This window comes from Rhagoletis zephyria, unplaced genomic scaffold (genome assembly GCF_001687245.7).
Source record: "Rhagoletis zephyria isolate East Lansing unplaced genomic scaffold, Rhagoletis_zephyria_1.1 Rzeph_scaffold_00130, whole genome shotgun sequence".
Lineage (NCBI taxonomy): Eukaryota > Metazoa > Arthropoda > Insecta > Diptera > Tephritidae > Rhagoletis > Rhagoletis zephyria.
This window is the reverse complement of record NW_016157214.1, coordinates 66,725-91,648: the sequence shown is the minus strand read 5'-3', so window position 1 is coordinate 91,648 and position 24,924 is coordinate 66,725. Positions and strand designations below refer to the sequence as shown.

Genomic DNA, 24,924 nt, shown 5'->3' with positions numbered 1-24,924 from the left:
CATGGCAGCCGTCCTCTGCACACGTTCCACCTTGGCTCTGGATACGGTGTTGTTTAGAGCAGGCCACCATACGGTGACCCCGTAGAAAAGGATGGGTCTTATCACAGCTGTGTACATCCAGTGTACTATATGTGGTTTTATTCCCCATTTTTTGCCTATAGCCGTTTTGCAGGCATACAGGGCAGTATTGGCCTTCCTGGAGCGGTCTTCAGTGTTTCGCTTCCAGTTCAGCTTCCTGTCCAGAATAACACCAAGGTATTTCACCTCGGTTGAGAGAGTGAGTGCCACCCCGTTTAGGGCGGGAGGTTTAAATAAGGGAGTTTTATACTTCCTTGTGAAAAGTACCATTTCTGTCTTAGCAGGATTGACACTTAGTCCACATTCCTTGGACCAGATGTTTACCAGACCGAGTGCGTTTTGCAACAACTCACTCAGGACCTGAAGATGTTTGCCCGTTGCAACGATTGCTATGTCATCGGCGTACGCTATGACTTGACAACCGGTGCTCTTTAGGCTTAGAAGTATGGTGTTCACTGTTAGATTCCAGAGTAGAGGGGAGAGAACGCCCCCTTGGGGGGTGCCCCTGGTCACATACTTTGTAATGGAACCATCCCCTAGTTCTGATAGAATAGTTCTCTTTCCGAGAAGGAGCTCAACAAAATCCACCAGACCTCGCTGCACCCCCGCCATAAGAAGGGAGTTAACAACAGATTTCGGGTAGACGTTGTTGAAAGCACCCTCGATATCGAGAAAAACTCCGAGCGTGTATTCCTTTAAGGCCAATCCTTTTTCAATCGTCGCTACGATTTCATGGAGTGCGGTCTCCACGGATTTCCCCTTGGAATATGCATGCTGATTCGAGGAGAGGTTGTCAGCTTTAATTTTTCGTCGAATATATTCGTCGATGAGCCTCTCTAGAGTTTTGAGGAAGAACGAGGTGAGGCTTATAGGCCTGAAATCCTTCGGTTTCACATGAGCGGCCTTGCCTCCTTTTGGTATGAATACAACCTTTGCCTTTGTCCACTCGTGTGGTATGTGAGTTAGAGTTAGGCAGGCTGTAAAAATCTGAGAAAGCATGGGACACAGTATGTCCTTAGCTTCCTGTAGTTGAGCGGGAAAGATTTCGTCAAGGCCAGGAGATTTGTAGGGCTGAAAGGACACTAAAGCCCATTCCACCCTCTCCTCACTTACGATTTCCCCAACGGTATCACCCAGAGACAAGTAGGTCCTAGGACCGGGCGAAAAATCGGGGGTGTCATCTGAGCAGCCCGGGAAGTGAGTGCTCATAAGGCCCTCCAGCATTTCGCTACATGATGTCGTCCAGTCACCGTTAGGCTTCTGGATAGAGTTCATACTTGAAGAGGATTTTGAGAGAACTTTCCTCAGCCTGTTGGCTTCAGAGTTCTCTTCTATGTTGTCGCAGAAGTTTTGCCAAGATTCGCGTTTCGCCCTCTTCATGGCCTTCTTGAAAACTTTGAGTGCGTCTTTGTATGGTTGCCAAAGACCTGTTCGTTTAGCTTGATTGAAAAGCCTCCTGCTGTTCTTCCTCAGTGCTGAAATCTCAGGATTCCACCACTGGGGTTTCTTTTTGCCCTTCGGGAGGGTGCTTGGGCAGGAGGCTTTGAAAGCAGCATTACAGGCATTTGTCACAAAGTTCACTGCTTCATCAATTTTTGACGATGAGTCCAGCTCACCGAGAGAAACAACCTTCGTATTCGAGTTATTTGTGTTAAATTTATTTTCGTGGCCCCGGTAAAAACAAATAATTGGCGATAGTTTATATACAAACTTAAATGGCTAAACTTTGTTATAATAATTGTTATCTACTAATGTTGCTTTTTTGTAACCGAAGTATTTTATTGATGTAAGTACTTTTTTGCTGCAATTTTGTTTTCATAGTAAATGCAAAATAAGCATATTGCGTCTTTTTAATTTATCCCTCATCAACAGGTTTTTGTTTTAAGAAAAAAACTATTTTTCACATCAATTTATTAAAAATAATGTGGCATACTCATAGATGAAATAAAATATATTCTAAGCAGCTTGTTTTACTGATTTTCCGTTGAAAATTATGTCAAAAAGCTATAACTAACCTGAGAGTCGATTTTATTTCGACTATGAATATGCCAAAGTCTCGAAATGTAAAATAATTAAAGTCTTTATATACATGGTATAAACCAGGGTTGGGCAAAGTGGCTCCCAGGAGCCTTTTGCACTTAGGAGCCGGCTTGGCACATTTAGGTGCTAGATGAGGGGCGACATTGAGAGCCAACATGAAGGGGGAAGAAGAGCGTAATAAAATTTCTTGTACTCCGACTCTCATTACTAATAAATATACTTCCGTGTTCGGCTCAAGATTATGGAATATGTACAACGTATAGCGGTGTGCTTCGTCTACCGCTCCCGGCCTTTGCTGATGATATTGTTCTAGTAGCAGGTACTTAAGATACCAGAGATTGAGGCTAAGATGAACGCCTCGACTGATATCATAATTACTTAATTGACTAGACGGCGTAGGTTCAATCAACGCGTCGACATATAGGGACAATATTCATAAGTAGCGGTAGAAATCTGAAGACGGATCTCTTGAAAACGATATAGGTAATCTTTGCGAAAACTTAACTATATATTAGTGATAATCGACTACGGGCTCGGCTTCGAAGAAGACATAAGAAGAATGCAAAGATTTGATAAAATTATAGTTCTATATATTATTTGTAACCATTTTCTAATAAAAAAACAGCTGATTACATGCTGCTTCTTGCAATTTGCACAAATAAAAGAATACGTTTTAGGAATTGTAAAGTTAATATTGTCAAACTAAAACTATTTAACTAAAATTTAATAAGTTACTAGTTTTTTTACTTGAGGATACACGAAAGAGCAAGTATTTTGTGAGCGTGCTAAATATATGTACATTAGGGCTGTCAGATGTCCTGGCTTTCCAGGATTTGTCCTGATTTGAACAAATTGTCCTGGTGTCCTGGTCCACACTTACATTGTCCTGGTTTTTTAATGAAGGTCAATACACTCATCTAATTTTTAGAAGATTTTTGCTTTGAAAAAAAAAGGTTAAGCTTTGTGTCATTAGTAGTCGAAAATCGATAAAGAAACATTTTTTTCTAACATGTTGAACAATATCTGGTGAGTTTACCTTCTTTCTGGTTAGTTTATTTGGTTAAAATCTAATTTTTTATCTTCAGGCAAATGCCAAAAAAATGCAAGTTCCTGCCCAGGTACTCAGTTGAGGGGTCACACATACTACGCAGCAGATAATTACAGGAGTTAAAATCTCTTCCAAAATGCATTTTTGAAAGTCGTTCTTTTCTCCTTCCTTTTTTGTATGTAATTGAAGGGCTTCTGCTTTCGCTACTCAAAGAACAGCTTCCAGAAGGGCTTTTGTAGAACGGACTTCTGAATGCCTTTTGAAGAAGTTCTTTAAAGCTGTTTTTAGTCATAAAAATCATACTTCTTTAAGGAATTTAAATATTTAAGGTTCAGATCAAATATGTTTTATTGAGACTTAAAATGCTTATTGAATCCTATTTGTAATGCTAAATAATAGAAACATATACTTAAGTACATTCGGGTAAATTGTAAATAGGAAACGTCTTTCTAGGAAGCATGCAGGGAAGCACTTTTTTCAGTCCTTATTAGGTAAGAATGGCTTCACTTCTGACAGCCTACACTCTGTTTAAAAATGCGCCTTTAAATCGAGTATATTTTTGTTAATTTTAAATTTTTTTTGTAAATTTACACGACGAATATGTATTTTTATCGTTTACACATTTTCGTGCGTAAAAACCTTTTTGTTAGCGGCTTTACACCATTCTACGGGTGAAATCAAACAGCAGATGTGTATTTTGTAGCTTGTACACACTTTCGTAGTAAATTTACGCACACCACAGCAGCTATATTACGCTCTTAAAAGTCCGAAATTTAAACAAACTATTCGTTGAATAATCGAGCATGTAATTTCGCGAATTATAAGGTAGGAAATCAGTAACCTACCTTTTAGGTAGGAAATCTACACAATTTTTTTTAGAGTGTACCTAAATTATCTTTAGGTTATGCATATACAAAATGGCAAAAATGCTAAAATGCATTTTAGGATATATGGAAATTTGCTAATGGTGCTAAGGCAAGCATTCAAGACCATGTTAAAAGTGCCAAACATTTTTGCAAGTTATGTCCCCGTCAAGAGAAATTTGTTCTTTTATGATAAAAAAAAATCAGAACTTGAGCGTTTCATCATCATCAATCATTCAGCTGTACGGATTGTGCCACATTGCTTATAATATCAGAAAATACTTCAAAATAATGCAACGCCAGAACCAAAGAAACTGTATTTATAGGGAATAAGTGCCCTGGTTAGGAATGCGCGATACCGATCCGATATTTAATATATCAATATCGTTGTTGAGAATATCGGTTATTTTATATCGATATCAAAAGTTGCGATACGGTATCGATACAAAATTTTTTCTTTCGATATCTGAAATATCGGATGCTATTTTCCCCATTTCTGGCAACTCAGCTTTTGCCTTTTTCTTTCTTATTCCGTTTGCTCGTGCATGTTATCACCAAAGTTTCATTCCCATCAAAAGTGACTTTAAAGTTAAAATTGCATTTAAAATACTCAGAAATCTCTCATGTTCATAAAATTTTTTGAACATAATTTGAAAATATATGTGCTTAGTGATTTCATTTGGTAAGTACGAGCATTTTCATAGTTCCATTTTCAAACATGAAAATGTCGGGGAAATGTGTATATAAATACATGCAGATACATTTTTATTTCTCGGAAAAAGTGTTAAAACTGTAGTTCCGCAGATTTTACTAAAATGTTTGTATTTGCTTGAACAATATATACGCAAATGCTGTTAGTAAAGCAAAATATTNTTTTTTGAACATAATTTGAAAATATATGTGCTTAGTGATTTCATTTGGTAAGTACGAGCATTTTCATAGTTCCATTTTCAAACATGAAAATGTCGGGGAAATGTGTATATAAATACATGCAGATACATTTTTATTTCTCGGAAAAAGTGTTAAAACTGTAGTTCCGCAGATTTTACTAAAATGTTTGTATTTGCTTGAACCAGTGGCGGACCCACGTAGGGGAAATTGGGGAAATGTGAAACATCACAAATTGTCGAAAAATTCTTATGTTCATGGTACTTGCGTGTAAAAAATAGAAAATTCTTAAAATTCTAAAACATATTAACATTTTTGAAAAATTCCAAAATTTTTCCACTTTTCTGAACTTTTTCAAAATTTTGTATTGATATAACAAAGTTTGAGAATTTTAAATTTTTTGGTAATTTTGAAAACAACGTCCGAAAATTTTTTGAATCTTCAAGAATTACGATAATTTTTAAATTTTCAAAAACGACGAAATATGAAAATGTTTTCAACATTAGAAAACTTTTAATTTCGTTTGATCAACTTTATATATTGGACACTTTTACTTAGAAACAATTTGTTAGAATTCCTATAATTCTCAAAATATGTGAAAAATAAAAAAATTTCTAGAAATCTAGTATTCATCATTATATTGAATTATTGTGATTTACTAAAATTTCTCAAATTCACAAAGTTTTGAAAGTTTAGAAAATTTTGGAATTCCACTCAAGTTATTTAAAATGGGAAACTTCAAGAAATTCAAAACTATCAAAACTCTAAAAATTTTAAATTGCGGTGATTTTTAAATTTATATACACGATATATGTTGAAAATTTTATAAACAAAGGTAATTGACATCAGCTCGCCTGAAACAACTACTCAAAAGGAGGATCGCAGCAATTGAGTTTCGAATCGCAATACAGAGTATACCCCCTAGACTTGCTTGTGAGGAGGGGAAAATCAAAGTTGTTGAACTCTGGTTATTATTTTTCAAAATAATTAAAGTGTATCTTATCCACAGTAACTTCGTGATATAAATTTATGCATATTCGTGTTTTTTTGGTAGTTTTACGTATATGTATTTGGCGTTTGTAAATTAAAAAAAAAAACAACGAAACGAAAACGAAATATACGCAAAACTGCCAACTAACAAAGCAACGAGGTCGGTGTGAATCGATATTGCCGATATTCAATATATCGATATTATTTTAGTAGATATATCGGTATCGAATATCGTCAATTTGGAATATCGCGATACCGATATATCAAATTTTCATTGCCGATACGCATCCCTAGCCCTGGTCGATGGGTTCAGGATTATGGCAGCCCTAATGTACATACATATTATGTTACAGAGTACGACAATAAAAAATTAAATTGTTCCAAGCGACTTTGAAAAATCACTGTGAGAGTATTTCAGGAGTGTAAACATTTTCTTGGGCACCCTGTATATGCAGTTAAATCGGATTATTTCCACCACTTCTTGATTTGATGTCCGATTTCTATAAATGGTAGCATTGTACCATGGTATACCGTAGTAAAGGTATTAAAAAGCTTACAAACTTCCCTCAGTAAAAATTATCCTATCAGGTCAGTAGAGGAAAATATGAAGGAATATCAGAATATAAAATATTAACATGTATGTATATAAGAAATCTTAAAGGAAACGTTTCGCCGGAAAAAAGGCTTAAAACGTTATCTCCAACTTTAAATTGGATTATAAAATTATAAATTCATTCCAATATGCTTTAAAAAAATAGTTATAGATTTATATGCTCTGCCATTAAAATTTCGATGAAATTCAATCAGTGAAGAATTACTTTTAGGTATTTGACAAGTGATTTAGTACGCTTTTTAAATTTCAAAAATTAAGTGTTAAGTATCTTCAACTGAATTACAGGATTCGCAATTTGGATTTATGTATAAAAATATAAATTTTTGCTTGGTACTCTGAATAAGAGATTTTGTTTAATAGAATTTGTTTAACTTCTACTGGTGACATTTTAATAGAATTTTCATGAATCCGTGCTTTATTTTGAATGTATGTGAATGCTTGTGATAAAGATTTAGAATTTTATGGGAATAAAATTCATGATATTCTTGGTTTAGTTTATTTTTAATTTCTATTAAAGAAACTTTAATAGACCATTAATAGGCTGACCAAACGTTCTCCTTTGAGGAGGATTGTAAATGATGTAAGCTTTTGACTCAACTAATCGCCTGTGAAAGTTGAACAGTGTAAACGCCTTTGAGCCGTAATCAATAATATTTTACCCTTTACAACACTGAAAGACTAGCTAACGACGCGTCTCCACAGGTGAAAATTATTGCCTACCATATGTCAGTTTGTTTGCCAGATATGTATGAGATTTATCAGTGGCAATATTTGCGTGTGGGGATTTTTTATCTTGATAAAAGATTTTGTAAAGTGGCCTAAAATAAGTATGTTCGTTGCAGTGGAGCGCGAATCTGCTTAAAAAATGTTAGAAATATTTTATTTCACATCAAATACATACTTAATCAAAAATAACACAGGTCTGTGTGGTTTTCCCCATAGAAATGTATTTCATGATTACGATTACAGTAATCTGAGTCCTTAAATTTTTAAGATTACTATTATCTATTATAATCATAATGGTAACATTTATGATTACAATTAAAGTAATCGTAATCGTATATAATTTAAGGATTACAATTAAGCAATCGTAATTAAAATGTAATCGTAATCAAAAATTACCCAGCTCTGTTACATACATACATTGTTCATAACGGTTTCAATATCTAGAGTTATTTGAAAAAAAAGTGTGAGATAAAATTTTGCTATACTAAGAAAATGACATGATCATTCAACAGAAACTTTATTAATTCTTTAACCGAATTTCCGCCATGCAATGAAATCACAAAAAAAAGTATGCCATTTTAAAAATCCAATGTGGAAAAAACACGATGACACGGAAACATGATGTTTAAAGCCCAACATAGTGGTAAAATTTTTTCATTTAATGCCTAGTGAAAACTCAATGTTAGCCCTATTTAAAAAAATTGTAAAAATTTTTAGAAATATTGTTTTTTTAACTCAAATGAGAAAAAAATTTACGTTCTACTTCAAAACTAACCACTATTTTAAGAAGTGTAATGGAGCCAGTGCTGCCAACTACATATTTTCGAGTAAAAAATCCAGATTTTTATAAAAACCGCTAGATAAAAGCTGAATTCCACAAAACAAAAGCTGAAAAATAAATAAGTTTATATTAATATAATTCTAATCAAATTCATTAGTAACACTACTTGAAATTGAAACTGATACTATTACATTTTTTTTTTTATATAGAAGAAAATGAACAACACTGTCAACAACAAAAAAATGCCAAAAATCAACGGTAATATGTTTCGGACTTATAATTATGCAACGCAGTGTACTAGTAACTTGTTTTGAATTGCTTTTTCTTTTTTAACAATGTTAATTTATTCGTTATTTATGTATTAAAATAAATATAAAACAATTTTTTGTGTTCTCAATGTGGAGAGTTTGTCCTCGTGGAATGCTAAAAAATTCTGGTCACCTTACAAGTAAGTATTTAATTCATATTTTGAAGTATTTAATTCATATTTTTTATAAAATAACAAATACATTACATATCATCACCTGAAATGCAAAAAGACGTAACAAACATCGTCGCTGAAATACTAAAAGTCGTAACTAATAAAAAATTCAAAATACAGTTTTTGATTGATATGATGGATTTCATCGATTTACAACTCTCACATAATTTTATAAAAAAAAAAAAAAAAATAACACTCACGACTGTTTCCATTTCAGTTACGATGTTGTTACGTCTTTTTGCATTTCAGGTTACGATATACATAACGCACAAACCCATTTCTGCCTACTTTCCACTACCCTACCTTTTCACAAAAGGGGATACATTTTTTTCTTTCTACTTCTCAAATGCAACTTTTTAAGACAGTCAAAAAACGCAAATGTCAATATTCATCTAACCTTTAAAAACACAGTCCTACAAAAAAAAAAAATACGAAATACACCTGATACATAACTTAATAGGTTTCTAATATGTAGTTCCTAAGGTGGGGTGCAATAAAACCATACGAAATATATGGCGAATAAAACCATATGAAATATATGACGTCATTTCCAATTGTACAAATGAGTAATAAAGTCATAATTGAAATTACAACCGTTTGAACTAAAAATGCGTGTCTGACCACACAGTTTGTGGATCACATTTTTCCTACTAATTGACGGTGGGCGTATTTCTTTATTCAGTCCGGATCTAGAAGATAATAGTCGTAGTTATTCAGGAACAATGGTTATAAAGAAGCAGAAGAGAATGAAATTATTAGGTATCAGCTTATTACTATTTCATTAAATTTTTTCGCAAAACAATTTGCAAGAACTTACTTGGTTATTCTAGCGCCATTTTGTTCATACGATATTCTATTCTGTACTAGAGATGAAATGAAAAGAATGCCCATATTGTCCGGAAACAACGTTCTAATGATTAAGTGAACAGAAAATTGGATTCTGAATGTTCAGAATGTGAATAAAGAAACTCTTGACGTGTGTTAACATTGTTACGGTAATTTTCAAATTTACGGACACTTGGGAAAATCATTGGTAATCATCAAACTATTTCGTCAAAATCAAATCAAATGGGCGTATTATAAAACCTCAGTATTACGAATCCGGGAACGGAAATTAACTTTTTTTTAATCTGTAGAAAATACATTGCGAACATTATTTACGATGTCAATTCCAGGCGGCACCTTTAAATCGTAACAACTAACAACCTCTCTTTCAAAAACTATTTTGAGTACCAATAATTAAAATATTTATGATTTAAGTTTTCAAAGATATGCCATATGCAATATTTTTGCGCGCACAACACGTTTTTGAGTAGCCGACCTTCGGCCGCGCTTCAAAGTACCAGCTCTAGCCGTACCAATATCTAGCTACGCTATTACCCGATGTGTTATGTGTGCACCGAAGTTAAGTTTAGTGATTCTTTGTTCCATATTGAATAAGCTTGTTTGTTCGATTTTGTTAAAACATATGTATACATACATATGTGTGCGCGAACGTATGATACTGGATTATTTAAGTTAATACAAAATATTACTAATAACATGAAATAAACAACACAGTGCAATACATTTCAAAAGGTGGGATGTCATAGGAATCGGCCCAACAGCATTTGATTAAGCTGGTCAAATAATGAAAAAGTACCAAAGGATTTGAAAAAGTTCTTTTTTATCTCATTTTGTAATTTCGGGTTTTCATGTGTAATTTCTTGAAATAATAAAACATCGGTAAGGTGCAGAATAGACCTGAAATAATTCGCGTTGATTTTTATTATTTAATATTTTTTTGCTAATATTTCGAGCACACTTTATGCATATGGAAGAATATGCCTTCTTTGTGCACACGCTTTTGTAGCGCACACAAATACGTAACAATAAGTTGGATTGTAATTTGGCAGATATTCTTGATTCTTGTAGATATTTCTACATTGGAGTAGATAGAAACTGTTAACTTTTAACATGTTTTCTTTAATGTTATCAAATTCCATTTGCTGTTAGTGACGTGGTTAGACCGAGAATGTTAACCGAGAAAGTAAATTTTGAAGTTAATTAACATGCTCAGCAGAGTTGCTGCTAATTGCAAATACTGGCTCTTAAGTTAACATTTTGCTTTACTTCCACGGATGTTAAATACATTTTCAGTTCTGTTAAATAGTACACGCTACAATTATGTACGAGTGCAATTGAGTTGAAGGTGAATTTTGTGGGGATGTGATTTAGAAAACTGGGATTTTTCTGAGTTATGTACGTGTGCAATTGAGTTCAAGGTGAATTTTGTAGGGATGTATTTAGAAAACTGGGATTTTTTCTGAGTTTTTTAATCGACATTGTGGGCAGCGTTGCCGAATTGACGATTTCGTCGTCATTTTGGCGTTTTTTTTTAGCTCAATGACGTTTTGGCGATTTTTAATTTTCATAATTGAATCAGTTTTCTATTTTGTACCACACGATACTTATTAAGTGAAAATATTAAATTTTGGGTCATTGGTGGAGATTTCCGGCCGGTAAATTTAAAGGAAAACTATGTTTCCCCCTCATCAAAAGTCTGATTTTATTGGAAAACAATAAAATTTTTGTTTACTAAATTTTTTCAAGACGAAGTTATGAATTTTATGAAGCAAAAACACAAAAGGTTGTATCGGTCAAGTACTTTCCTCTTTTCTTCGATTTTAAACAACTTCAAAAGTTTTGAACACAAAGAGGAGGCATCCCGGACTCAAATAAAATGCGGGAAATTCTGGCAACCAGCGAGAATTTATTCGCCAACGAATTACAGACGAGTTTCAGTACAATATGCAAGTATTTTAACAAAATACATGAAAAATAATATGCTAAGTTTCTTTCTAGGTCTAAAACAACTAATTAAGCACAAATACAGCTAATTATCAATTTGATGGAATGGTGTCCGGCCATTGCGAAAGGGAGGAGCAAACCAGGTTCTGGGGGAAAGTGGAGTTGGAGCACAACGTGACAAAAGAGTTTGTGTTGCACAAATGCAGTATTTGCTGCTTATAAGCACTCCCGTTATAAGCATTTCCCGATAATAAACTTTAGAAAATTTCACCTATTTAAATGTACCTAAAAAATAACCAGTTAGGCACTAGCGCGTTTCTCCACAAATTCATATGTATGTTCATGGGCGTTGCCAGGTAGGGGGCCCTCCCCCCCCTGACTTCCAAATTTTTGCCTATATATTAAAATATAGTACCAGGAAATGCTTGCTCGATAATTTCGGCTCCCCTTACTTTCAAGCTTTTTCCTATGTATATCTGTATAACAATTTATACACTCATTGCTAACAAAATAATTAGTAAATTTATTTAAAAAGTCGATATGTGGGTCATCCGGTTTTGTCTCAATTTATTCTCGCTAACTTCAAAGCACTTCAATTTAAGAAGGGTAAAAACCTCGCTGCAGTCGACAATGAGCGAAAATGGATTGAACGGTAAACTAATAAATAAATGTATAGTTCAATTGTTTATTACTTTGTCTTTAGGTCTGTCTTCTATTCAGGGACCGTAAATAACAGTTATTTTTTTCCAACAATTAAACTTGGCCAGATATTTTTTAAGTTCGAAATAAAAGTATTTCCGGATAGTAAAAAAAACCGCTTAATTAAACAAATTTGGTACCAAATGAAAGAGGACTTAAATAGCTTTTAAACAGAAATATCGATCGAAAGCCACTTTTATTTATATTTTTTTTATAGTTTGATACAAAAGAAATGCATATATATTAATATTATATATTTAAATATTTTTCAATAGCTGGCTTTTCTCGTTTAAATATTTCAGTTTTAAAGCTATGTTAGTCCTCTTTCAGTTGATACCAAACTTGTTTAATTTGGATAAGCGGTTTGTTTATTATTATTCTTCTTCTTATTTGGCGCTGTAACCGCCTAAGCGATTTTGGCCGAGTCCAAAACAGCACGCCAGTCATTTCTCTTCTGTGCTAACTGACGCCAATTGAAAATGCCAAGTGAAGCCAAGTCCTTCTCCACCTGGTCTTTCCAACGCAGAGGAGGCCTTCCTCTTCCTCTGTTACCAGCATCGCGGCCCGCGTTGAATATTTTCAGAGCAGGAGCGTTTCTGTCCATCCGAACGACATGGCCAAGCCAGCGGAGCCGCTGAATTTTAATTCGCTGCACTATGTCTATATCGTTGTAAAGCTCATACAGCTCATCGTTAAATCGTCTGCGATATTCGCCATCACCAACGCGTAAAGGTCCGTAAATCTTTCGCAGAATCTTTCTCTCGAAAACTCCAAGAGCCGCCTCATCAGATGCTTTCATTGTCCATGCTTCCGCGCCATACACCAGCACAGGCATGATGAGTGACTTATAGAGTGTGATCTTTGTACGACGAGAGAGGACTTTACTTCTCAATTGCCTACTCAGCCCAAAGTAGCACTTGTTGGCAAGAGTGATTCTCCGTTGGATTTCAAGGCTGACATTATTATTGGTGTTAATGCTGGTTCCCAAATAAACGAAGTCGTCTACTTTTTCAAACTTGTAACTGTCAACAGTGACGTGGGTGCCAAGACGCGTATGCTCTGACTGTTTGTGTGCTGACAGGAGATACTTCGTTTTGTCCTCGTTCACCACCAGACCCATTCGCTTTGCTTCTCTATCCAATCCCGAGAAGGCAGAACAGACGTAGCCCTTGTTTTTACCGATAATATCGATGTCGTCGGCATACGCCAGCAATTGTACGCTCTTATAAAGTATTGTGCCTGAGCGGTTCAGTTCTGCGGCTCTTATTATCTTCTCCAACATAAGATTAAAGAAATCACACGAAAGGGAGTCCCCTTGTCTGAAACCTCGTTTGGTATCAAACGGCTCGGAGAGGTCCTTCCCTATTCTGACGGAGCTGGTGGTATTGCTCAACGTCATTTTACACAGCCGTATTAGTTTCGCGGGGATACCAAATTCAGACATCGCGGCATAAAGCGGCTGTTTATTATTAGGAAAGGACTCTATTTTCGACTTAAAAATATTTGGCCAAGTTTAGCTGTTGAAAAAAAGTAACTGTTATTTACGGTCCCTGCTTCTATGCGTACATCGAAAGTTTGTATCGCAGAACCAATCTGAGATTATTGATAAAACTATAGACCGGTTTGCTGAACAGTCAAGACTTTTACTTCTTAAGTAACTACAGCAGATGGCAGAAAACACATAGCGCACATATGTCTGTTTTAAATAATAGTTAAATCATAAGTTAACCTTAACTACAGAAAAATTACACAGAATTTTCCGTAGTTAAGTTTAACTAATGGTTTAACTATACTTTAAAATAGATAAGTTAACGGCCCTTAATGCATTTTTTATTTATTACACGGTGTGACAAAACAAAAAAAAAATAATATATCTAGCATAAATGAATATACCAGCGTAAACAAGTAAGAAAGTCTAAGTTCGGGCGGAGCCGAACATTAAATACCCGGCGCAAATATTAAATATATGTTTTTCACTTTTCCGAAAGCTACCGCTACATGGTAAGCTGGGGTGTATCAATTTTAAGTAAATTAGCGTCCTTTAATTTCGAAATATTAAAGTTTCAAGCATTTCTGAAATTTACTGTTATATGAAAAGCGGACGTAATTTTAGTCCAATTTCAATAATATTCAACGTTCTGCTTCTACGTGGCAAGCATAATAACCACACCGAGTTTGGTACAAATTGGTAAAACGGTTACCGAGATACATATATGTGAACATAAGTGGGCGGTGCCACGCCCATTTCCGAAAACTTTATCATAAATATATTTATCGGTAAAGAATTGTTGCAAGCATCAATTTTGAATAAATTCGCTTCAATATTTACTGATTTATCGAAGATTTCGTATTTCTCTAAATTACCGTATTACCGGCCATTTCGTATGTTATACCAACGTCAATAACTGTGCCAAGCTTGGAAGAAATTGGTGCAGCGGTTACCAAGACACATGTAACCATAAGGTAGGCGTGGTTATTGTTCGATTTTGCCCATTTTCAATACCATCCTTCCTACGCCAGAAAGAAGTGCACGTGCCAAGTTTCGTTAAGATATCTCAATTTTTACTCGAGTTATCGTGTGCACAGACGGACGGTCGGACGGACAGACGGTCACCGCTTAAACGATTTATCTTTTCATTCTGATCATTTATGTATACATTTGTCCATATCTATCTCGATATGTGAACAAAGTTATAATACCCTTGTGCACAAGTGCGCTCGGGTATAAAAATTTGCATACTCAAAATGTTCAATACGCCCTCATATTTATACATACATATGTATATTATTTAGAGAAGATATTTCGCTTCAAAGCAACGATTATAAATTGTTAGTTTATCTTTCAAAATTGCGGAGGAATATTACAGAGTTCGTTTTTTTATTTTGAATAAGGTCTGGTCCGGCTATTTGGTTTACTATAAAGGTATGTAGAGCTACGAATTTAAAAAAAGGTTAAATGGAGATATTCGCCTTTGGCTACTATGTTCTGTATATTTCCCAGTACTGCAAAGCTTTTGACTGCCATTCACCTGGGAGTGGCCAGAAGTGATTCAGGTGCTTACGGTTCAAATCGCAGCTCACTACTTTCGGATATTTATATCCATGAATCATCTGGGTAGCGACCGAATACTCGTATTGGAGCAAGCTAAAGTGGGAGGGCGTAAAACCCCGCGTGAGCTGGATTTGGGTCCCGCCACGCTAAAACCCTGCCCTGGAAAACGTAGGAAGGACTATGATTTGAGGGTATGCACCTGGAATATCCGAACCCTTAATCGGGAAGGTGCCTCTGCCCGGCTGGTTGATGTCCTAGGGAAAATAAATGCTGACGTCACCGCCATCTATGAAATGCGATCGACGGGGGAGGAGGGTGAGCGTGGAGCCTTGCGACGTCTACTACAGTTGTCACGTAAAGGAGCGAAAATTCGGTGTTGGATTTGTGGTGGAAGAGAGACTCCGTCGCCGAGTACCGGCGCTCACTCTAGTGGACGAACGTCTAGCCACAATCCGCATCAAAGCGAGATTCTTCAACATCTCGCTCATATGCGCCAATGCTCCGATGGAAGCGAAGGACGAGGCATCCAAGGATGTCTTCTATGACCGCTTAGAGCGTACATATTAGCGCTGCCTCCGACACGTATAAAAATCGTGCTTGGCGATTTCAATGTCAAGGTGGGCAACGAAAAGATCTTGGCCGCCACTGTCGGAAAATTCAGCCTCCACATAGAAACATCCGATAAAGGGCTGAGGCCGATCGACTTCGCTGGTGATCGAAACTTGGTAGTATGTAGTACTGGGTTGTAACAAAAAGAGAGCCATCAAGCTACATGGATGTCTCAAGATCGAAAAATGGGAAACCAAATTGAGCATGTTTTGGTAGATGGAAGACACACTTCCAGTGTTTTAGATGTACATACGTACACTCCGAGGACCAAACATCGACTCGCACCACTATATGGATGTAGCCAACATACGCACCCGCCTGGGTGCAGCAAAAAATGTGCGCCCAACAATGCAAGGAAAGCTCAACTTCGAAAAGCTGCATTCAAAACAGACCTGTTGTGAGAGAGCACTCTTCAACAAAGCGACATACGCGAGCAGTGGAAACACATTTCCCGCTCATTACGGGGACGATAAAGAGTGTCAAGAAGCTGCAGATAAGAAATTTGCCACCTTCAGGATAACACTGCGATCAGCCGAAACGCGAGCCATGTGGAACCGTTATAGGAAACTGAAGAGGGAAGCTAGACGTATTTGCCGCAATAAGAAGAGAGAGGTTGAAATACGTGAGTGCGAAGAGTTTGAAATGCTGGCCGACAGAAAAAACACCCGAAATATTTAGCAGAGAGTTTAGCGACTTAAGAAAGGTTTCAAGACTCCTGTCGGAACAACCATGGCGACCTAGTGACCGATGTCCAGAACGTATTCAAATTATGCAGGGAATACTTTTCGACCATTTTGAATAGCAGAAGCACTGAAAGAAGTGGAGAAGACGAATCCGAGACCCCTGCCGATGATGATGGAGTCGATATCAAAGCTCCTGATTATGACGAGGTACGTAGAGTGATTATGCTGATGAAAAGTAACAAAGCTGCTGTAGCTGACGGCCTGTTACTGAGCTCTTCAATTACGGTGGCAAGGAGCTAATAAGGTGCATGCCGACGACTGGAATTAAGTGCGCACTGCCCAATCCACAAGAAAGGCGACTTTATAAGCATAGGTTACAAGGTCTTATCGAGTGTATTGTGTGAAAGACTGAAGCCCACCGTCAATGAACTGTTTGGGTCTTATCAGTGTGGCTTTAGACCTGGCAAATCCACCATAGACCAGGTATTCGCAATACGACAAATCTTGAAAAAATGTAATGTCAATGTAATGATAATAATGTTAGCATGGCAATCCAACGCAGAATCACTCTTGCCAATAAGTGCTACTTTGGACTGAGTAGGCAATTCAGGAGTAAAGTCCTCTCCACACTCTACAAGTCACTCATCATGCCGTGCTGGTATATGGCGCAGAAGCATGGACAATGACAACAACTGATGAGGCGGCTCTTGGAGTATTCAAAAGAAAGATTTTGCGGAAGATTTACGGGCCTTTACGCGTTGGAGACGGCGAGTACCGCAGACGATGGAACGATGGGCTGTATGAGTTTTACAATGACATAGACATAGTGAAGCGAATTAAAAGACAGAGGCTCCGCTGGCTAGGTCATGTTGTTCGAATGGACACCGACATTCCAGCTCTGAATGCATTCAACCGCTGTGGTAGCAGAGGAAGAAGGAGGTCCCCACTGCGATGGAAAGACCAGGTGGAGAAGCACTTGGCTACACTTGTCATTTCCAATTGGCTTCAGTTGGCACAGAAGAGAAACGACTGGCGTGCTTTGTTGAACTCGGCCAAAATCGCTTAGGCGGTTACTGTGCCAAATAATAATAAGAAGAAGAAGAGAATAGATCTATAACTTTAGCAGTCACACAGTGTTGTAAATCCGACGAAATCCTTGACGGTGGGACCGGGAGGGGAACGGTACATGACGGTAGGAAGTTTAGTTTGGATTAAAGTCTCACACTGACGGGGTTAGGCTTTCGATGCTTCGTCCTCGTAAAATAAACATGAGCAGTAAAAAGATAACTATATAAATCGACGAATAATTGTATATCAACTTTTGTGAAATTCTGTTGATGTGTTTTTGTACAACATACCTCTATTGGTTACAATAATTTTAATTATTGTATAAAAACATGCTGAGAATTACTAAATTGTGTTTAAAGGGTTGTATGTACTATATCACATCACCTAACAACATTATTGAGGTAGATGGGATAGAGATCTACTTACATATATCTTTTCGTATGCTAGTGGACTTGAAAATCGTTACCCGCATAAAGGAATCAATATTGGCAACAAGCCAAATTAAAAAGCTTATAAAAAAAGGATTTCGAATTTCGGCCACTGGGCGATACTGGTCTATCAAAAAGAACATTTATTTTTAAAAAAAGGTATGCCTCACCCAATGCAATTGCATAAAAACTGTCGAATTTAAGCAATTTAAGTAGAAATACGGCCTTGAATATGTATGCGGTCGTGTATTGGGACATTTAGATATTTTGAGCAGTGTGGCTAAGGAATTCATTAACATCACTGTAGTACATTTTCATTTTTTTCCGAGTGTTTCTGAAAGTCTGGATTGTATATAGCAAAGTAAATTCTCAGTTTTCCCAGGTTGGCGAGATCTAAAACTATTCAGCTACAGAATCAAATTCATCAGCTGATTGGATATGCTAAAGATAGTATTTCAATTATTGAGAGTGGAATTGACAGTTTTCTTTATAGCAAAAATCGAGTCCGATATGTCAAACGTTCTAGAATGCGAGTTAAACTCTTGACATAAACAACGAAATGATTCGTTTAGTTCAAAATTAGTTTTGCATGGCTTTAAAAATAGAGGTGGAAAGTGTCTTGACACTAGAGAGGGAACATTAAAATTACCTCAGCCAGAAGGGCCGGGCTATTAATAAAGCCTGTCATTAATTTTACTATAAATATTATACCTAGCATTTCGGTGACAGGTAATAAGATCAACGGAAATAAGGTCAATTGACTTTATTTCCCACCCTGGTGCGAAATAAAGTCAACTGACATTATTACCTTTTTAAAAACGAAATAAAATCCATTGACATTATTTCCCTTACAAACATTAAATTTGTTTAGCTTCGCGGCGGCCCGTGTCAGCGCGCCACACCGCATGCGCCGCGCTCGCGCCCCGCGTACCCCGCGCGACCGTCGCGCAATACGTCATGCTACGCCGCGGCCCCCTCCGGCCCCCCCTTCCCCGTCTCCCGACGTGCTGTAACGCAGGTAGATTTATTTTTTGTATACGGTGAAATAAAATTTTTATATATTTTAAACATCGAGGGCTTATATTCAATAAAATACCCTCTATCTGCACACTTTTCACAAAGATGAGATTCTTATATAAAAATCCACCTAAGCTTTAACTGTCATCAGTGATATTAATGCTACCTTCTATAACGACAGGTTAATAAGTCCCAGATGGTTTCTAAAACCACAAATTATTTTTTTTGCAAATTGCAGATAATGATAATTATTAATGATGATTAATGAATTCAAGCCCTCGATATTTCACATTTTTATATTTGTAAGTTATTGGAAGCAGGGATGCCAACTTGGCTCAAACCGTGCCATTTGTCCCTATTTTACTTCAAATGGCACTTAATTTTTCAATTTGGCACAAAGTGCCAAAATGGCACTTTTGTAAAAAAAATAACATTTCAATACATTTTTGTGAAATCCTTTGCGTGCACTTCTTTTTCTCAACTAAAATTTTCTAATTTATAAAGGCTATTCAACTGGTTTATCTTATTTTATCATTGCACTTTTGTTTGGAAAATGTAGCTTTATTTTATTGCTAAATGTGAATGATTAAAAGGAATGACACCTTTTTTGGCACTTTTATTTTTCTATTTGGCACATTTTGGCACTTTTTTATCCTCAATATGGCACCTCATAACTAAGGATAGTTGCCAGCCCTGATTGGAAGATTTCTGCTGTGTTTTGGGGCAACAACTTGTCTGCAGTAAAAAAGCATATAATTTGTGTTTCAAAAGTGTGAGAAAACCAATTAATTAACTTATATGATCTCGGTTCCGATATTAAATAATCAATAATTGTTTATACCCGCATTTTGGCACATTGGCTCGTTGAATGTGCCATCTAATAAATAGTGTCGTTTCTCTCCTTAGCTGGTTTTAAATGATGTCACAAATTGCTGGCGGAGACATGAATACAGTGTAAGAAAATTCTTTTTCTATAATTGTTTCCTTATAGAAAAGTTGGTTTCTTTTCCACCTTAGACATTCCGAATTCGTTCAAAATATGCTAATTTAAAACACAGAATTCTTTCAGTGTTCCTCCGGGGATTTTGGACATGGACTGTTTCTTCAATTTAATAATGTTGGATTTATTTTTGTGGAAACGAAACATGTTTTTCAAGTTATGGATCATTTCTACACTCTTTCTTCAAATATTTCTCGTATTCCAGCTGTGCGCAGGCGTTTAGTTTTTCGCATCGTGTTTTTACATATTCGTAATTTAATTTTTTTTAATAAAATTTGGCAATAACCTTTTTCATCTATTAAAAAACAACACTTATCGGGCAATGTTTATTGTAAGAACATTTTCTATGAATCGACATACTTTAAGCATTGTTGACGCTATTTCCATTTGAATGAGGAAATAGCGTCAATGACATTATTTTTAAATTTTGTTGACTTTATTTCGCTTTTGAAAAGGTAATAATGTCAATTGACTTTATTTCGCACCAGGGTGAGCCTCAGACGACTAGTGTAAGGGGGGAGATTGTAGTCTGAATCCCAGTTTAAATCACGCAATGCAAAAGCAAGAATTGCTTTTAAATTGATTTAATCCTATCTGAATGAACTTGGTAGCGGAGATTCCAATCAATAGATCCCTATTCTAGTATAGGTGTAACTAAAGTGGTAAAAAGAGCTTTTGTAACATAAGGATCTTTGAGCTCTTTTGACCATCGCTTTACAAATGCAAAAACGCCTTTGGCTTTGTTGACTGTACTCCAGATTATAATTTGAAATTGAATAAACAGCTGGATGATCTGCCCTTCGAGAGAAACACATAACTTTAAATTTTTTAAGGGTAAGTGGCATATAATTTGCATTACACCAACTAACCACGTTGCTAAGACCTTTCTCCGATAGAGGAAAATGTTTTAAAAAGTTTCACATCATCGGCATACATTAAAACTTTTGAATATTTTATTACAGAAGAAATATCATTAATGAATATCAGGAACAGAATCGGACCAAGGTGGCTTCCCTGAACTCCTGAAGAAACTTTAATGGTGTTGGAAGAACAACTTTTAAAAATAACTCTTTGTGTTCTATCAGAGAGGAAAGATGAGATGCATTGAAGAAGACTGGGCTGAAAGCCGGCTAGGTCGAGTTTACGGATGAGTAACGAGTGACATACTTTGTCAAAAGCTTTACTGAAATCGGCGTATATTACGTCGGTATGAGCATTTTCTCTAAAACCGTTTGAGACATGAGTTGTAAACTCCAATAAATTAGTGATAGTAGATTTTCCTTTAGAAAACACGTGTTGAGATTGTGAAATTGAAGAAGATATAGTATATGTCAGTTGCTTCGAATAATTTGGAGATAGCGGAGAGCTTCGCTATGCCTCGATAGTTTTCTATAGAGGACCTGCTGCCTTTTTTTGAAGTGGTATTATGAAAGACTCCTTCCAGGCTGACGGAAAAACGCCATGTTTAAGTGACAAATTGAATAGAGTTGTTAAAGGCTCGCAGATGTTCTCAGCGCAGTTTTTAAGAAAACAGGTCGGAATATGATCAAATGACGCTTTTAAGGTTTTTAAAGAGTGTAAAACTTCATCGGAAGATATTACTGGAATATAAGCAGAGTTGATTGGACGAAGCTCGTACGGATAGTCTCCACTTATAGGGAAGCCTAGAGAATAATTGGACCTAAAGAACTGTTCAAACATATTGGCAATAATGATAATAATAATGATAATAATGCGCAGAAAACCGTACCAGATAATCAATGTATAACGGATGGAAAACGCAGAAAGCCCAAGCCAGAACCAGCGCCAGGTAAACCCTTGGTAAATAAGGGCGAGGCGACCTGCCGCAAAAACAGAAGAGGGTGAGAAAAAAGAAGAGTCTCGCCAAACTAATCATTAAGCCAGCTGAAGGCAAAACCTATGCAGAGGTGCTGGGAACGATACGTGGTTAGCTCCAACGTGAGAACGTAATTAGATCTGTTCGGAAAACCAGCGAAGGCGGCGTGCTTATCGAAATGGAGCGCTGTGGCGACCAGTCAGCATTTAAGGAAAATGTGTGCTCCGCCATTGGTCAGCTTGGAGACGCCCGTATTCTCACTAGACGTTTACGTCTAGAAGTTCTGGACATGGACTGCCTAACCACGGCCCCAGAAGTGGAGAACGCTATACGCGTTGAATTAGGAGACAAGATGAAGATTAAGGTAAAAAATCAGCCGAATACCGAAGCCAGACCAAACCTTCGTTTGGGCACTACAATTTTCATATTGTGCTCGACCCTACCTACAACCTACGTTAGGTTTTGTTTCGGTTGAATTTCGAAATGTTTTTGAGTAGCACCGTGTAATAAAGCCAATAATTTACTAAAATGTTTGCTTTGTTCGGCCGCTGCTATTTAGCCATTTTAACTAATTAAACACTTAGTTGTCACGCAGAAATAATTAAAATGTTCACATAAATTGGAGCAATATTACAGCTAATAATACTAGAATATGCTATCACTATCGGGTACGCACCTGTATTTCGTTAACCAATTTTTCGCTGTTGTACTTAATGTCGGGCGTTGAGCTCCCTCCGGACGGTGTCAGTGATTGCTGAGGCGATTGCAGAGGCACCAGCGTAGTTCCGCAGCCCCCACTCTGCATGCGCAGCGGGCTGCTCAGCCCTATGCCCAAATCGTGTTGTTGCTGCTGTTGTGGCCCGATTGATTGTTGCAACTGTTGCTGTACCTGAGATTGCGTAGATGACTGTTGCTGCTGTTGTTGATGATGAGAGTGTGGATGCGCAGCGTGATGTGACTGCGTTTGCGCATGCTGCGACTGTGGCTGCTGCTGGTGCACATGGGCGGCGTGTTGTAGGTCGGTGGCCACTTGTTGCATCTTCAGCTGACCGCTGATCGCATCGGTTTCATCGGCACCATAGGCACTTGGCGTTAAGTCGTTCTGCTGTTGGTGTTGTAGCTGTTGCTGCAGCTGCAGCTGCTGGTGTAGCGCGTCGATGGCATTGTGCATATTCGCTTGGTATTTAGGCTGCTGATGTTGGTTGTTTGCTGAGACCACCGCGGCCACAGCCGTGGGAGCAGCTGCTGTTGCAGCCGCAGTCTGTGTTTCCTGCTTAACGCTAATGCCCAGGCGTTCACCGGTAGTTTCGTTGCTGCTGTTGCCAGTACCATTGCTGTTTCCGGCACTGTTGATGGACACGGCTTGGCCATCTGGCGTATTACAGCTGTTGGCTGCAACACCGCAGGCTCCGCCCTCTACATTCAGGCCGCTAGAAACACTCTGTAGTTCGTTTGATTTCACAACACCGCTCAGGTGTACTGCAGCAGCTGCTGCCGCTGCTGCATTAAAAAGCAAGTGGTGATTTTGTTGGCGTTGCTCGTGTGTTGGCAGCACTGAAAGAGTTGAAGGCAGCGCTCGTTGCTGTTGTTCTTGATGCACTGCTCCCACGCCGGACATGTGCGGTGGCTGTTGGCTGTGGTGTGGTTGTTGGGGGTGCTGAATGTGCTGTTGTTGTTCTTGATGCGGCTGTTGTTGCTGCTCCTGTTGTTGTTGATGGTGATGGTGGTGATGCAGCTGGTTTGTCGCGAGTGCGGCGGCAGCATGCAGGCCGAGGGGGCCGCGCGACTGTTGCCAAAAGTCCGCATCCATTTTGAGGAGCTGCGAGCGCTGTTGATTGTGCTCTTGCAGCAGTTGTTGTTGGTCGCTCTCCTGTCGTTGCTGCTGGTGTGAGAACGTCTGATGCTGCTGGTTGAGATGTGGGTGCTGATTTTGGTGGGTTTGAAGGTGGTGTGGGAAGTGTTGCTGCTGTTTCTGTACGGCAGTTGTCATTTGTGCATGCAATGCAGCTGCCAAGGTAGACGCCACAGGCGGTATATTGAGAGCATTCGGTAGCAGCGCCTCGCCCAGCGAAGGAATTTTCGGCGTCGGTATGTGAAGTTGAGCAATGGCCCTGTCGTCCGCCACCGCTATTGACGTTACCGCCGCTGCTGCTGCTTCTGCTCTTTCAACGCTGCCCAAAGCCTGTCTGAATCTGCCGTAACAACCGCTAGCCTCCGCCTTACCCACCGCCGCTGCTGCTGCTCCTGCTGTTGCGCTATCTGCAAACGTTGCCACACTAATTATGACCTCGGCCGTTTTCGCCGTATTTCCGCTTGTGTCTACGTGTGTTACTTCTAATTCTGTTGGCGCGAAGGCTTTTCGCTCTGCTTGCAATATTTGTAGTTGTGCTACTACCGCCGCCGCCGCCTTCGGTGCCTGATCCTCGTCAAGTATGCTAGCTGCCGTTGTTCGGACGTCGAAGTTCGCTTCTATTTCTAGCTTTAGTTGCTGCCCTGTTTGAGTGTGCAGGAGAAGCAGTTGTTGTTGTGATATCTGACCCAGTGTGGCTATTGCAATAAATCATACACTCGAAGCGGTAAGCCCTTGCGTCGTACGTACAGTTGGTGGGCCGAAAAAGAAGCAACCGAAAGCTTAATGTTGGAGCAAGCGGTTGCCCCGAATGCGTGCCGTATGGATGAATTCTTAGCGCAGCGTAAATTAATAAGCTTTTCCTTTTTATTATTATTACCTCCCTTTTATTAGCTCGGGATGTAACTATGTAATATTGATGCGCTTAAAAGATGCAGCGATTTCTATTCTTCAGTTACATACCTGATGACAGTACCAATGGAAATTATAATAGCGAGGTTTTAGTTTTTTAAACTATTTATTTAATATTTTTTGCGCCGTTCTGATGCTGCTGCTGAGCTATTTGCTTTGAATATGTGTTTAATTTTTGTAGTTGTTTTTTCTTGGTTCGAATTAGGTTTTCTTATTTTTGTATATGCAAATATTTCACATTCTTTGCTGTCGATACCGGTGAGACCATTGCAGTCGGTGATTTGCGATTCACGTTTGTTGTTCGTAATTTTTTAATAATGTTCCTGCTGAGTTTTGGCGCTTGTTGGGATTTATTTTTTTAACTGGAGACACTAATATCATCAACTAGACTTTTGTCAATTTATTGCAGATTTCTTGTCATTGTTGCAGTAATTCAAATTGCTTATCAATTCTCCTGTTTGGGATTGCACCC

The 24,924-nt window shown here is 37.8% G+C and overlaps 1 protein-coding gene across 2 annotated transcripts in view; it reads right to left on the bottom strand.

Moving 5' to 3' along the window:
• LOC108380986 (zinc finger protein datilografo) overlaps positions 1-24,457 on the bottom strand; it is a 180,192-nt gene extending 155,735 nt beyond the window's left edge. For both annotated transcript variants that reach the window (XM_017637402.1, XM_017637394.1), the window contains exon 1: positions 22,368-24,457. In XM_017637402.1, coding sequence (XP_017492891.1) covers positions 22,368-23,681 — 1,314 coding nt within the window. In that variant the 5' untranslated portion in view covers positions 23,682-24,457. The remainder of the gene's footprint in view (positions 1-22,367) is intronic.
• Positions 24,458-24,924: the final 467 nt, after the last annotated feature.